General features: G+C 37.0%; 1 protein-coding gene and 1 pseudogene across 3 annotated transcripts in view; both read right to left on the bottom strand.

Annotated features, from left to right (window-relative positions):
• Trpc1 (transient receptor potential cation channel subfamily C member 1) overlaps positions 1-17,047 on the bottom strand; it is a 107,397-nt gene that overhangs the window by 74,238 nt on the left and 16,112 nt on the right. For 2 of the 3 annotated variants that reach the window (XM_045136789.1, XM_004663619.3), the window contains exons 3-4: positions 15,181-15,282; positions 10,970-11,172 (exon numbers count right to left, since the gene is read on the bottom strand). In XM_045136789.1, coding sequence (XP_044992724.1) covers positions 10,970-11,172; positions 15,181-15,282 — 305 coding nt within the window. The remainder of the gene's footprint in view (positions 1-10,969; positions 11,173-15,180; positions 15,283-17,047) is intronic. The other variant, XM_004663620.2, reaches the window with a different exon arrangement.
• On the bottom strand, positions 3,357-3,890 carry LOC105944415 (annotated as a pseudogene).

Below are 17,047 nucleotides of genomic sequence, written 5' to 3'. Positions count from 1 at the left end.
AAAAACCTAAGAATAGAATTATCATAACATCCTGCTATCTCACATCTGGGTACATACCTGAGAGGAATCAGTCAGTATACACTAGAGATCCCTGCACAATAATGTTTACTGCAACACTACAACAACCAAGTTATGGAGGCAGCCTGGGTGCTCACCAACAAATGTACAGATAAAAAACTCATACACACATACACATACATACCATCAAGTATTTGGTATAAAGAACGAAATCATGTCATTTGCAAGAAAAAAAAGAGATGAAACTGCTGGAGTTAACATAGTGCCAGAAGGTGCTATTGTAGGCTTCTGGGGGAGAAAAGTTATCAAGTCTTACCTAGCTGAAGGACAATGTGTTCTATACAACCAACCTGCCAAGCAAGATGTGCCCAATGTTGCAAAATGGCATGACTATTATGAGGGTAACTAACTGCTACATGACTGCATTTGAAGCTTGCTTGCTCCACTGGAGGGGAATTCATGCCTGGCCAAAAGCTACCACTGTTGTTTTGCTAAACAGACATATAATCCTCATCAAACTGTTTTCTTAATATTTATGTTTAGTGCTTCTCTAAATTTTGGTCAGAGAACCTTCTGTGTGTAGTGGGGAGCAATTAGCACAGACTCATCCTAACTGGACAAAGTACTGAGAATAATGACTATTGAGTTCTCAGTCCTAAACAGGACATCTATATCACCTACTCTAAGGCTCAGGGAGCACTACAGGAGATAGGGACATCAAGAATGTGAGAGCCAGGAGTAGGGGTGAAATGTTGTAGAATGCTATCTTTGAGGCATGGCATATCTGCTGCACTCACGAATTAACAGCAGCTGTGATTACCTGTACAGGACCTGCCCAAGATGGGGCGTGTCAACAGGTGGAGGTTCGCACGGCCCCACCCCTACTTGAGGAGTCATAAACAATTAAATGGTGCTTGAAGGGGGAGGGGCTGCTCACTAGACCCTACCCCTCCCTGAGGATCTATAGATAAGCAGTTAATCCTACACAGGAAAGAAGAGACATTTTCTTGGGTGGTGTAGCCACTGACTGGTACATTGCCCATGTTCCTGTTGTTGGACTCTCAGAGCTCTATACCCATTCTCCTCTCTCCCCACCACCTGGCCATGATAACCATGGGACTCTCAGACTGCCTCCTGGTATGGCAACTGAAAATACTTGTGGGCTGCAAGGAGAGAAGGCCACCTTCCCCAGCCTACACCTCTGCACACCACCCAAGGTCCCTTCCTCTCTTCCTGGCCCTCACTCTCCTTCAGCTCCACTGTTCCAGTTGCATGCATACTCTCTTCTGTTCTCCTCTTCTCTCCTCGCCTTCTTCTCTTGCTCTGGTATATATGTACCTCTTTCTCTCTCCATCCCCACCCCATTCTCCCTCTCCCCCATTTCAGTAAAGTCTTAGATACAAAAAAATTCTGTCTTCTCCTCCATTGCAAACCTTGAAAAACCTAACATCTGTAAATAACCACTTACCCATGCTCATGCAAGCAACCATAGTTAAAACCATTAATTAGATGGGCGTGGTGGTGCACACCTTTAGTCCCATCACTCAGGAGGCAGAGGTAGAAAGATTGCTGTGAGTTCAAGGCCACTGTGAGACTACATGGTGACTTTCAGGACAACCTGGGCTAGAGTGAGACACTACCTCAAAAGAGCAATAATGATAATAATAATAATAATAATCTCACCAAAAAGAAAAAACACAAGAACTTAGAAGGGGGGATGGGAACTAGTTGAGAAGAGGATCGGCAGGAGTAGGGTGAATATGACCAAAAGTATTACATACATGCATGAAAATATCATAATGGGGCTGGGAAGATGGCTTAGCAGTTAAGCACTTGCCTGTGAAGTCTAAGGACCCCGGTTCAAGGCTCTATTCCCCAGGACCCACGTTAGCCAGATGCACAAGGAGGTGCATGCGTCTGGAGTTCGTTTGCAGTGGCTGGAGGCCCTGGCGTGTCCATTATCTCTCTCTCTCTCTCTGCCTCTTTCTCTCTCTGTCTGTTGCTCTCCAATAAATAAAAAAATTTAGAAAAAAAAAGAAAATATCATAATGAAAACCATCATTCTTTTTTTCTAAAGTATTTTTATTCATTTATTTACAAGCAGAGAGAGATTGAGGAGAGACAGACAGAGAGAACAGGCACGCCAGGGCCTCCAGCCAGTGCAAATGAACTCCAAATGCATGTACCACCTGTGCATCTGGCTTGATGAGGGCATTGGGGAATTGAACCCTGATCATTCAGTTTTGCAGACAAGCACCTTAACTGATGAATCATCTCTCCAGCCCCATTATTCTTAAAAAAAAAAAAAAAAAACAGGTTTAATGTAACATAGAATGCAAAAGATTAGAACTATTGATAAAGTATCTAATTTTTCAACTTTAAAAAAAATCATTAAAATAAATAAAATCAAAGCAACAACCATATTAATAGTCCCATTACAATCCCATTAGATAGAAAAGTTTCCATCATCACTTTAAGGATGTGCAAAGGCATTACTACACATTCTTGAGTTGTCCACTTAATTCGTATATTTCACTCAGAAGAAAGGCTTCGGGTGCCCATTGTAAGAACAAATGGTATGAAAGTACCTACGCTGACAGCTGCTAAGTCACCGTTTCAAAGTACCTCAGGCTGCCCCACTCTATACGCTGTTAGGTAATTTTAATAAATTCTTACACATGACATGAGATGGGTGGTACATTGTCTACAGATAAATAACCTTTAGTAAAACATTTAAATTGTGGAACTTTGCACCTTGTCACACTTTATAAGTTGTTTCTTCTGTTTAAAAAGCTACCCAGGTTGTTTGCCAATATTAGGATGATCAAATATTAGATTCACAAATTCATAGATAATTTTTCCAATTTTGTGTAATACAGGAGAAATTACACTTAAATGTATGTACATGTTACTTTCAAACAAAAATGCTTAATTTTTATGAATGTGACAGGAGACAGCCTTATTCAACATATACTTTTTTAAAAATCATGAGTAACACAGACAGCAGACATGTAACCCTTCACTACCCATACTCTTGACTACCAGGAAATTAAGACAAATTTTAGAAAAATACAATACAAGAAAAGATTCAAGTTAAAAATCTATTCCTTTGGTTAAAACTCAGCCCTTTTATAAGTCATTTGTAATCTAAACTGACAGCATGTCCCACTAACCCAAGGCAATCTTCTAATAATACAATTAAAATATTACAATGCTTCTTCAGTCCAGTATTTATGAATGTCACTGGGTTGCAGCAACAAAAAAGTATTAACTCTAGGAACAGTAAGCCTTGCAGCATTAACTCCTTTGATGATTCTCTTTCTTGTAAGATTTTTACTTTAGGAGTTGCTGACACAGTAGTTTTCTTCAGAAATTGTATATCCAAACTTTTTATAGAAGCCAACATTTTGTTGTAGACATTCAAGGGTAATCTTGTAACAGTTCAGTTTCTTGCTTAGCAACATAAGAGTTGATAAGTTTGCCAAGCTGTTTTCCTCTACATTCATCACAAACAACGACATCTTCTACTCTTCCTCTCTTAGCACAAGAGTGGATAAATTTGTAGTCTATAATCAAAGTTGCTGTAGCAACAATTTGTCCTAGGGTTACAACTTCCATAACTGTAACATAATAATCCCCAGACTACTTCATATGCTCAAAAGATTTCATAAATTGTTCAGGGTTGACAACTCCAGTTTCTGTCAGCTGACCCAGAACCTTAAAAACAACCTATATTCAAGTCAGCAGTACATAGAGGCCTCAAAAACAGGCCTTCTCCAGGAGAAATGGCTAGAGAAAATGTAGCTGTATTCTGACTCCAGTCCACTTCTTTGAGTAAACTTGAGTCAAACAGGAGTTTCATCAGATTTCATCTTTCCAATGAGGCTGTACAAGCTCTGCAGACAGTGCTCCCCTCCAGGTGCATCAGATTCTTCCAAAGCGGGCACCCAGCACCTGATCCAGATCCGGATCCAGCTGCTTCAGCACCCACCACCACCTCCTCCTGCACAGCCCCCCATTATTCTTTTCTTTTTTTTTTTAATTTTTCAAGGTAGGATCTCACTCTAGCTCAGGCTGACCCAGAATCCACTATGAAGTCTCAGGGTAGCCTCGAACTCACAGCACTCCTCCTACCTCTGCCTCCCAAGTGCTGGGATTAAAAGTGTGTACCACCACGTCTGGCTCCCCATTATTCTTCATAATTAATATATTCCTCTAAAAAGACATTAATCCATTCATGAAAGCATGATATAATCATCTCCCAAAGAGCCCTTCTTCTCAACATTACCACAATTAGAATCAATTTTTTTATTGTTTTATTTTTGAGAGAGAGAATGAAAGAGAAAGAGGGATGGGCACCAAGGCTTTTCAGCCACTATGAACGAACTCCAGAAGTGTGCCCTTTGTGGCACATGTGCGACACTGCATGCTTGCATCACTGGCTTACATGGTACCTGGAGATTCAAACATGCATTCTTAGGATTTGCAGGCAAGCACCTTAACCACTAAGCCATTCTCCAGCCCTAGAATCGAATTTTAACATGAGTTTTTGCAGGGAAAAATTGTGTCTAAAAGGATTTTGATTTTCAACTAGCCAACAACCATACTTCTTACACAATTGCCCATGTGTGATCTTGTTCAACCTGTACATGCAGGGTATTCTCCCAATTAATACTCTTGGGTTAACATTTTCAGCTGAGGAAAGATAAGAAATGAAAAATAAGGAGAAAATAAAGATGAATATTGTCTGACAGGGAAATTGAGTAGCAAAACAGGTCAAATATTTCAAAATAAATAAATTTTTATTTCAAAATAAAAAACCTTTCTTATTCTTTCACTGAAAGTCAGTTTTAAACAAATATGAATGCTATCCTAATGAAGAAAATGATACATCCAGAGTCAAAGGTACTGAGGAGGGCAAGCAGAGGGAATGGTTTGGCCAATTGAAGCACTACTTGGCTTGAGCAGTAAACACACTAGTCTCCTAAACCATGCACCTAGCAACCTGCTGGGAATCTGGAACTACACTCCACACAATGAACTAAATCTCTCCTCCTCTTAGTGACCATTTTTCATAATCAGTAGCCACTGAAATCATTTTTAGATAGATCTAGGATTTGAGCAGGGGTCATTCAGACTAGACTGGTTTTAGGTACATGTGCATGAAGACAAGCTGTAGTTTCTAAGGGACCTTCTAGGGAGAAATTCCTATTTACCATCCTGGACTTATATATAACTAAGCATATTGTGATTAAAATCCGATGCATCATGGGAAGAAATACATGCAATAGAGAAAATGTTATAATACCCAAACCTGTCATCAAACCATAAAAACACCCAAACTATACCCCTAGCAACTAATTCATCCTCCCATAAACATGCTATACAGAGAAACCCCAGACCACTTCTGCGTCCCTTGAGGACTCCACTCCAGTGGCCCGCTGCCCCTTTGGCAGTTATTCACTTTGTTATTAATAAAGTATCTTTCTGCATAACTCCTGTGTGTGCCTTTCTTCAAGTCTTTGAGTAAGATATCAAGAACCTGGAAACCCAGAGAGCACTGCTAATAGTGCCTCATCATCGCATAAAAGGGCCACTTTACATACATGGGTGTTTTAACTTTTTTATGAGAGAAGGAGAGAGTGAGTGAGTTGGCATGTCAGGGCTTCCAGCCACTGCAAACTCCAGATGTATGCACCACCTTGTATGCATGTGTGACCTTGCACATGCGTCACCTAATGTGTCTGCCTTACATGGGATCTGAGGAGTCAAACATGGGTTCTTAGGCTTCACAGGCAAGTGCCTTAACTGCTAAGCCACTCACCAGCTCTGTTTTAACTTAACACAGCTACAATAAGGCATAAAAGGTCATACCATTATATGATTTGGTACAAAACCTCAGGATATAACCACCTGGGTAACTATCAAAAAATTTGGGCTGGGGCTGGAGAGATGGCTTAGCGGTTAAGCGCTTGCCTGTGAAGCCTAAGGACCCCGGTTCGAGGCTCGGATCCCCAGGTCCCACGTTAGCCAGACGCACACGTCTGGAGTTCGTTTGCAGAGGCTGGAAGCCCTGGCGCGCCCATTCTCTCTCTCTCCCTCTATCTATCTATCTGTGTCTGTCGCTCTCAAATAAATAAAAATTAAAAAAAAAAATTTGGGCTGGAGAGATGGCTAAGCAGTTAAGGTGCTTGCCTGCAAAGCCTAAGGACTCATGTTCAAATCTCCAGGTCCCAAGTAAGCCAGACACACAGTGACACAAGTATACAAGCTCACACATGTGCACAAGGCGCACATGTGTCTGGAGTTTGATCACAGTGGCTGAAGGCCTTGGTACACCCTTTCTCTCTCTCTCTCCCCCTCTCCCTCTTTCTCTCTCTCTCAAAATAAATAAATTTTTAAAAAAATTTAAAGTTCTGTATTATTGATGTTAGTTTTAGCTCTATAATATATTCTAAGACATATTCCTCATTTTTTTTTTTTTTGGTTTAGTATATAACAGAAAAGGATTGCCCTGAGATAAAAAAATATATATAATCAGCCAGGCATGGTGGTGCACGCCTTTAATCCCAGCACTCAGGAGGCAGAGGTAGGAGGATGGCTGTGAGTTCAAGGCCACCCTGAGACTACAGAGTGAATTCCAGGTCAGCCTGGGCTACAGTGAGACCCTACCTCAAAAAAAAAAAAAATTATACACACACACACACACACACATATTCAGATACTTGTGATATGAAGGAGTTCTGTAGTTTCAATGACATTGAGCCTCTGCTCTTTTGACGAATACAAGGCAAAGTGACAATAACTTGGCGGCAGAAAAGAACCAGATTCATAGCAAATTAACAATATTTCTGACAATAGCAAACACAAAAGAAGTATGCATTCTAGTTTATGCACTGACTTTTGCTGGAAAATATTTTTCCATGAAAATGAATAGCTGCTTGCTAGATACAGAGTTAGTACAAAGCAAAAACTGTAAAAACAATCAAAGTATACTGATAGTGTTAATAACTTGCTTATGATGGCCATCTGTGATCTGGGACTACTGGATACATAAAACTTGGAGCTGGAAATAGAAAAATCCTTTTCAATGCTACAATAAAAAATGTGGGAAGTTGGGCTGGAGAGATGGCTTAGCGGTTAAGCGCTTGCCTGTGAAGCCTAAGGACTCCAGTTCGAGGTTCGATTCCCCAGGACCCACGTTAGCCAGATGCACAAGGGGGCGCATGCATCTGGAGTTTGTTTGCAGTGGCTGGAGGCCCTGGTGTGCCCATTCTCTCTCTGTCTCTCTGCCTTTCTCTCTCAAATAAATAAATAAAAATAAAAATATATAAAAAATATGGGAAGTAGTGATCAGAAGAATTATAAAGCTTTTACAGAAAAAGCAAATATATATTTTATCTACTATAGGACATTTAGCTTTGATGCCTTGAAAAAGAGAAAAAAAAATACCACCAAGTGATATTTTCTTCAGAATGAGTTCTAAGCTCTTAAAAAAACATCTATGGGCTTAACTACAAGATGAATATTTTAATTAGATAAGTTATATCAAAAGGAAAATCCCATGATTAAATTGTTAAAAAATCTATAGGTATGAGAGCTGGAGATACAGCTCAATGGTAGAGTTCCTGTGTAGCATATATGAGGCTCTAAATTCAATCCATACAACCAGAAAAGGAAAAAAATGTCTAGGTTTGGCTGACTTTATAAACAAATGACACTCAAGGGTAGTAGGGCAATGACTTTAATCAGGTAATTACAAATTGCTGTTAATGTGGATAACTGGAGAATCTAATTTTAATATCACTAGATAAAGATGAAAGGGTAAGAAGATCCCTTATCATTTTAATCCAAAGCAAGGTGAAACCAGCAATTATGTTACTATTTATCAAAATCCAATGTTTAAATCAAAGACAGCTATTACGCACATTCATTCTTTCAACAAATAACTGCATGAAAGATAGACACTGAGAAAATGAAAGCAGAAGTCTTGTTGTGTGGGGAGATAGAAGGACATGGCCCTATGGAAGGTACAAGCAGAATACATGGAGCAGAAGACTGCCAACGGAGCATTCTGAATAGGTTAAGTCATGACAAATTTTGCTATAGTCAATGAAAGGGACAAAGGATATTTTAAGTGAGAGAAATAAAGTCAGAGACACAAAATATACAAGGAAATTATCAAAAAGAAAACAACTTGTTTTCTAAAACTTTGGTAACTTTAACAGACTTAAAACCTGTAAGCTTGAGATGACCACCCAATTGCTATTCATGTGCCCCCTTGTACGTGATCCTCTCTATATTCCATCTTTCCATCCATCACTGGTTTCACAAGCTCGGGCATCAAATTGCAGAAGTTCATGATAGCCAGTTGGTTTTCTGACCATACTAAAAATTCTCACATAGGGCTGGAGAGATGGCTTAGTGGTTAAGTGCTTGCCTGTGAAGCCTAAGGACCCCAGTTCAAGGCTCGGTTCCCCAGGACCCATGTTAGCCAGATGCACAAGGGGGCACATGCATCTGGAGTTCGTTTGCAGTGGCTGGAAGCCCTGGCACGCTGGTTCTCCATCTCTCTCTCTCTCTCTGTCTCTTTCTCTCTCTCTGTCACTCCCAAATAAATAAATAAAAAATGAACAAAAAAAAATCTCACATAATCAATGATCAGTATTTTATTTATTTATTTTATTCTACTATTTTTTAATTGTATTTATTTATTTATTTGAGAGAAACAGGCAGCCACAGACAGTGAGTATGGACATGCTGGAACCTCTTGCCACTGTAAATGAACTCCAGCTGCATGTACCACTTTGTGCATCTGGCTTTATGTGGGTACTGGAGAACTGAACCATTAATCACTAAGCAATCTCTCCAGCCCCAGAATATTTTTTTAGAAAGTAAACCTGAGTATTAGAGTTTTATTAGTAAAATGTTCTATGGCCATGATTCTCCATCAAAGTGAAAAGCTGTCATAAAGACAGGGTTAATCCAGGAGATAGACAAGGACTCAGGAAACAGGGAGAGGAGCAGACAGGAGCAAGAGACAGAAGGTGAGGGGTGGGGCTCCAGAGATAGAGACGATTCTTAATCCTTCCAGTCCCTGTCCTTAATTTTGCTACCTGACGTATAAACCACTGGTTCTGGAATAGCTCAGAGGTAGCTTTCATTTTAGAAAAAGCATTTTTTTCCTTGTCACACTCTTCTTGTTTCAGTCTCTTAATTAAACTTAAACTAATTAATTAATTAATTTTAAACTCTCTTAAGGTACTTAGACTTGGCTTGAAGCTCTCTTTCAGCTTTGTCAATGCGCCTTCTTCCTCCTTTATTCGCTACGCTATCATCAGTTTCATCTTGTCCTCATGATTCTTGTCCTCTGGCTTATCACTATAAAACCACTTCCTTCCAGGTTATACCTGTAAAGCTCAAGGTGACTATTATGCTTCTGCTCCCACAAATCCTCCAAGTTTGTACAAGTGAGCATTTCCCATAGCTGTCAGAGTCACAGTGATTCCCATTTTCCACTTCTACAGCAGCCAAGAGTACTGGTGAGGTGTGACCATCTGATTTGCAACTTTTACCACATCCATACTTCCTACAGCACTAAGTCAAATGCCAATTTCCTGGAGTAATGACCACGGCAGTGGTGTCTTCATCCACGGTAAGAATGAATGCCATTGCTGACAAATTCACTTGCGATCTTCATCATAAGCTTCTTTAATTCACATTTAGCACTGCATCTACCTTGGCAACCAGTAGCCTAATGTTCACTGTGCTGCCCAGGCTCTTCCTGGTTAAGAGGGCAAGTGTCCTTAGAATGTGGCCTGTCGAGGCACTGAAATAGAGGACACAAAAGTCATGGTAGTTGCAGAGTGCTGATCTTCAATTCTTCCTGGAGTCAGGCCTCAACCTGAGCATCAATGGAGTCAACTACTGGTTTGCAGCTCTTATTTAACCACCAAATACCTTTTTACTAACAATGGTCAATTTCAACTAAACATTACTTTCCTGAAGTTCATATTTTGAGCTTTAGGTCTAACATTTGGGCAAAAATGAGTATTTATTTTCTTCAAAATTAGAATTAAACAAACAATGTGTCGTGTTGATTTTTCCAACTAAAAGCTTTGCTGAATGGTTCTATCAATGCAGTCCCAGACCCACACCACCCCCAAATGTATCTCCCATCTATCCCAAGAGGATAAGGGGCATAATGGTCAGGAAGGTAACCAGAAAGTAGTTTTGTTCTTCTAGGCATAAAATCCAGTACTTAGGAAGCACAAGCAGGAAGATCACAAGGTTGAGGTTGACATGGTCTACACAACAAAATTCCAGGTTAGCTAGAACTACACAGCAAGACCTTGCCTCAAGAAAACTAAAAAACAACTCCCCAACCAAAAAAAAAAAAGCAGTAATAGTTTTGTTTTCTTTGTAAGATTAAAAGTGGTGTTCCTCTACTTCTGCCACTTGGAAAAGCCCTTACACTAATCAACTTGGTCTCTAAGAAGTAAACAGCACTCTCAACAATAGGCGTATGAGTATAAGGTAAGCTTCATTCATATTAGAAATATTTTCCTAATTATTTAGCATTTGGTAAACACTTCTAAAGAACTCAAACTTCACCTCATAAGCAAAGGAGCTAGGCTTTCATCAGTCTTCCCGGCACCACATTTCTTTAAAGCCGCACTGACAGAGAACACTTTTAAAAAGACCCCAGTTTGAGTCTCGATTCCCCAGGACCCACATAAACCAGATGCACAAGGGGGTACCTGTATCTGGAGTTTGTTTGCAGTGGCTGGAGGCCCTGGCGCACCCATTCTCTCTCTATCTATCTGCCTCCTTCTCTGTCTGTTGCTCTCAAATAAGTAAAAATAAGCAAAAAAGAAATGTAAAAGCCACCAGCACTGACATATACCTTACCAAACCATATTTCTAGTTAGCAAAGTCTTAATTTTCTAACCTGGAATGTCGGAGGCTGTCCTTTTTGTTCTTTGCAGAACACAAGGTGCATTCACAGCCAACGGCATGAGGCTTGGGCAGAGACACGTCCTGTTTTAAGAGCATTGTAAGAATCTCATAGTTGTTACGATGAGCAGCTAAAATGACAGGTGCCACATCCATAGTTGTTGAATACTCAGGATTTTGAATTCGTTCCATTAGTTTCTGAAAAATATATATATAAATGTCCAAAAGTCATTTTTTGTGACCTCAAAAATATATTTATTTGAAGGATGAAATAAAAAAGGAAGGTATACAGAACTTAATTATTTTAAGGAACATGATAAACAAATATAAAAATACTTGGATTCACTTTTTTGAAACATAAAATTTAACTCTAATTAATGAATGCAATGTAATTGCAACAGATCAAATCTTCGATAGGTAACATTCACATATCTTAGATAATAAAAAAAAAGTGAGGATATCTAGAGAAATGCCTTAGGAAAGTGTTTAATTTCTAAAAATTATAGAAACAGGTATGATAAGAATTTTAGAAAAAGAACACAATGGAAAGATAGAAATGCCAAAAACAGCAGAAACAGTCAAAAACAGTAGAAACGCATGAGGAAAAGTAAAAATTCCATCACAGTAGACTTTGTCAGTAACAGCACTAAAGCTACTTCTCTGTAGTCTCAATCACTGCCTATTCCACTTCCTATTACAGATGTACCAAAACTCATCGCTATTATTTAATGAGAATTGGAACTATTAGGTACTCTGCATTGATTATCCCATTGAATTTCCACAATAACCTGGGAAACTGAGCATAATTAGTAACAAGAAGAAACTGAGGCTCAGAGAAGTTAATGTGCCCAAGCCACCGACCAGTGGCAGGCTGCTGACAACAGTCCAGTTTTGCGTTACTCTGGAGCCTGAGCTCCTTCTACTACGTGAGCACCTGGGTCTGGTGATGATATGAAACGAGGAAGAAAACATTAGTAAGTAAAGAACCAGCATTAAATTAAAAGTTTGGCTATTTTATGACTACTGCATGTTCTTTTTAATACCTCTCACTTTTTCAAAGAGGTTTCTCTGAGAGCTGTTTGATTCCAGTGTAAGCTCACCAAGTTCACATTTTGGTAATTTTTGTGAATGTAAAAGTAGTGTATAGTCATTATAAAATATCTGAAAAATATTTAAAAAGGAGAAACAATGACAATACCATATTCCTCTTAGCCAAATGACATTTACAGTACAGTATTTCCTTCCAGTTCTGTTTCACCACACCCCCTTTTAAGGACAACTTTTGCATAATGTCACCAGTGATTAAAAAAAATAGTATTTCAAAGAAAAAAATTCTTTCTAATAATTTCATGGAGCCATAGCTCAAGATCTTCAAAGGAAAAAAAATCATACATAAAATTTTGCATGCAATTTAAAGAAGTTAAGTTTAAGAAAGTTGTGATCAAGAACTTTTCAAATTCAAATAACACTATAGCAAACATCTTTATAAACAGCTTCTTGCAAATTTAAAATTATCTCATTAACACAGGCATCCTCCTAGATATAGAAGCAAAAAATGTTGATGGACTTGATGTCAAAGTTCTTTTAATAGTTTATATTATCAATAATATAAAAATATACCTATTTCATAATAAAGTTTTACTCACCACCACTGGACATAATCACTACTAATACATGAATGAAAAACAATGAAATTTTTAATTTACTTTCCTTTGGTTACTGCTAAGTTTCTGGTATGTTTGTTTTTTCTTCTCTTATATGATAATCTGTCCATGTAACAATTACAGAGGAAGATAAAATGAACCCCTTTCTCTCTTATTACTGGTCAAAAAGAAAAAAGTCCAAAGAGAAAAGAGTTTCTCATGTTTTGTGTGAAGTATAATTAACTGGAAAAACTCTACTAGACATGTGTAACATTAAAGTTTATAATACAGCCTATATGTTCCCAAATAAACAATCTGCATTTCTAGAGAATCTACTAGAAAGTCCATTGTGAAACAGACACATTCACAAGCCAAAGATACTTTCAGGAAGAATTCACTTAAAGTAATAAAAGTAAGTATATAAAATAATTAACATTACCTGTCTAGAAGTAATAATAAAATGAGACTTTGCTATCATCCAAAGTATTCAAATAAAGGCTAAAAACCTTTATTTGTTAGACACAGACAAGAAATGGTTTTTACTGAGCAGGTGAGGACTGACAAGGCTTTGCAACACTGAGATGTGACAGGTAATGGTAGTAGTAATGATGACACAATACCTGTCACTGGTTCTAATATTTAACATACAGTACTCTACTCTGTCCCCTGAAGGAAAAGTTTAAAGACTAATAGGTGGAGCATTACACCAAAATATATTAGTAACTGTCAGGTGAATAGAGAAAAACCAATTCCAGATATTTCTGGGCCTTTGGACAAGAACTGTATTCTTAGCCTGTTCTCCTTTATCCGTGTTGGGTTCCTACCACCACCTAAACTAGAGGGTACTCCAGGAAAAAGTCACACTTTTTGTTGTTGTTGCTGATAATGCTATAGTTTCATAATAGTATAAATGAGAGTAAAATGTTTCAGTTTACATGACAATGTATGAAATTTACCAGCCTCTCATAGTTCTGTTATCATGGTAGACAGTGTGTTATCAATTTATAATTAATTCTTAAAAATTTTTCTTAAGTCATCAGTTTTATACTTATAGCAGTTATTTTAAATGGTCAGTTCACTAACCCTCACCAGTAAAAAAATGTTATATTTTGAAGTTGATACATACAAAAATATCATTTTAATTTAATATTTAGTATATTATTAGTGACTATGTTTCTATTGGAAAAAGCAATAAAGTAAAATACAAAAGAAAGAAAAATCTCCTTAATTTGATCAATTAGTAAGAGATGACCATCACAGGTAGCATTTTGTTTTGTTATAGCTGCACAGTCTCTTTTCTATGTATATTTTTAACTTTAAATCAAATTATATGTATAACTATCTTTGTTTTATCAGACTTAAGATATTTTCCATATTCTAAAACTTCTTTTAAAATATTATTTCAGTTCATTGTGGTGGCTCATACATGAGGCAAGAAAAACAGGAGTTCAAGGTCATCCTCAGCTATATAGGGAGTTTGAGGCCAGTTTGATCTACTTAAGACCCTATCTCAACAGACAGAAGTTGTTTTAATGACTGCATCATATTTCACTGCATATATATGTAATTGTTTATATTTGCTATCTGGTCTTCTAGAATTTTAGGCTTTCATTTATTTCTTTTTCTTTCTGTATTGAGACTCAGAAGGCCTGCTAGGTTAGAAATCTACCAATGAGGTACTTTTAGGATGTTTAGGCTGTGTCACAAAGGGTTTCTCACTGCTACAAATTAAACATAAATCAATAATTCTCCTTCCTTCATAGACTTGCCTAGGAGAAAGCACTAGGTGAAATATCTATAAAAGCATTTTTCTTATTTATGACATGTCTTGCCCAAATGTTTTCAAAAATGCCTTTTCCCACCAGTAGTATATAATCCTCTAATAACTCCCTGGCTATTACTGCTATTTTTTTTTCAAAATTGCTTGCAAATTAGCAGAAATCAGTATCTTATATTTGATTATTAGTAAGGGTTACTATTTTGTATTTTCTTCTCTGAGATTTTTAAAAAGTTCTTCTCTAATTAAATTTAAATATTTTTATCAATTCAATACTAAAGATACTAATTTAAGATACTTGCTAAAAAAAAAATCTTTTACCAGTTAACTACAGCTTTTGGAGTTTTGCCCAGTGTTTGAATTTAAGACTGAACTTCCATAATAAATAAGGTGTCACTGGAATTTTTGTCCATTGCTTTTATGGTCAAACAGTTTCTCCAACCCCAATCATCTAAATATTTGTCTGCACTTTTCCCATTTTTATGGCTCTATGGTTAACACTTAATTCTTAGATCTATCTAGAAACTAATCAGTGTTTTCAACATTACCTGTAGGATATTTCAAACAAAAAAGACTGGTCCACACTGACAAAATTATGAAAGTATCACCTAATTTTAAAGTGGTTTTTCCAAGTGTTAATTCACTTTAAAGTAATACTTTACAACGTAAACCTATCTCTATTTTTAAAAACAAAATACATTTTGGAGATTAAAAAATGGCCATGGGGCAGGAGATCTATTTTGATTTTTCAAAAATCCAAATTAATAAATATTTAAGAGTACTAACTACTATAGTTGGTCTTGATGATCGTTTTGGTCGATGATTAAGTAGTATATCAACAGCTCCCACTACTTCAGAGTCGATTGCCACCAAAAGTGCATCTGCGGACTTTAAAAACAAAAAGTTAAAAATGAAAATGGAAGATTAAAAAGGTAAACTATACTAATTTCAAAGTATTTTTAAAAAAATATACTGTATATTCAGTAATATTCAGTAATACTGAATTTTTAAAAATTTATATTGTATAAGTATTGCATTTGTTGGCCTTAGCAGTATTTTAGTGTAACAAAATACATACACTTCTGTCCTGGTTTGTGTGCATGAATGGTATCGTAGTGAACACATATAGAAGGGATTACTAGTGGAACAGTGTTCATCTACATAAAATTTAAAGTTAAAAACAAATCCTTTAACATCTTTATTCTTCAACTGTGGGTCAAAAAATTCTCAACATCTCAAATTTATACAAGAAATTGCCAGAAACTATTTCTACTATGTTAGGTGAATTATCACCAGTGCAACTGTATGAAGAACGGAGAATTAGAAAATATGTAAAGAGGAAAGTCTTCTGTCTCCACCTTCAAAGCACACATGGCTGATTGAGATGGCACAAATTTGATAATAATAGCAATCTTATCAAGTATCACAAAGTTACATTAGTAAGGTTTGTAAAGCACGGTGGAGCAGTGGCTATTTAGTTCTACTGAAAAACCCACTGCTCACTGTGAAGCTCTACTTGTGAGCTCCAATAAATACACTGAGAGACAGGGGCTAGCATAAAGCACCATGCAACAATGATACCAGGTTGTGGTTTTTGTATCTTAAGACAAATTGCAATAGCAGAAAGAAAACCTGGGAATAAGTAAAGATTTGTGCTAGAAAATGTCCTGAATGTTTTCAACTTGTACTTTTTATCTTTTTTTTTTTTTTTTTTTTTTTTTGAGGTAGGGTCTTGCTCTAGCCCAGGCTGATCTGGAATTGACTATGTAGTCTCAGGGTGGCCTCAAACTCACAGCAATCCTCCTACCCCTGCCTCCAAAAGTGCTGGGATTAAAGGCATGTGCTACCACAGCCGGCAATTTGTACATTGTTAACTGACAGAATTTTTACTATTAAAATCAGCAATGTATCACAGTCTTTGTAGTTGGAAAGAATAAAGTGTTTTTCACTTAAATGAACATCAAAAATAAGATTAAAAATGACAGGATTTACCAGTGTCAAAAAACAGCATTAAATACCCCACAGATGAGGCTGGTGTCTACACTGAAGAATTAGTAATCACATATATTTTCTTATCAGGAAAAAACTTCTACCCAGAAGGGAAATTTACTCCCTTAAAATTTTTAGGGTTTATTAGCTATGCCCTTCTCTTACTTACAGTTGTAAAATTTCTTTCTGCTTCATAACATTTCTTTTCTGTTTCAATATGTTTCATCAGTTGATACAAACTACTTTTAAAAACAAGTACCCTTTATCTCTTACCATTAAATATTCAATTATTGTTTTTAACTTTAATCAATAAAACTAATTATAATAACACCACTCCTGTCAAGCACCAGGCAATTTCAACCATATGAAATATAGCTGTAGATTTAGCTGCAACTCAAAACAAAACAAGAGTTCAAAATAGAGTGATCACAAACTAACTTTATGAACATTATTTTCTAGAAGAAACAGGTCTAAACATCCTGATTCAGAGTTATCTTATAAGAGACAGCTAATGTTTCCAAGCATTTCAGAACTTTACTAAATAAAAGATAGCTAGAATAAAACCAACAAATAAAACCTAATACCTGACCACTCAAAGAATAAAATACAAATCATTGTCAGTACAGAGCAGTTTGTAGACATTTAATGCAAAGACAAACATGCT

The sequence above is a fragment of the Jaculus jaculus genome, chromosome 17, assembly GCF_020740685.1.
Source record: "Jaculus jaculus isolate mJacJac1 chromosome 17, mJacJac1.mat.Y.cur, whole genome shotgun sequence".
Lineage (NCBI taxonomy): Eukaryota > Metazoa > Chordata > Mammalia > Rodentia > Dipodidae > Jaculus > Jaculus jaculus.
Note: the sequence above shows the minus strand (reverse complement) of the source record. Positions and strands in the feature narration are given on the sequence as shown.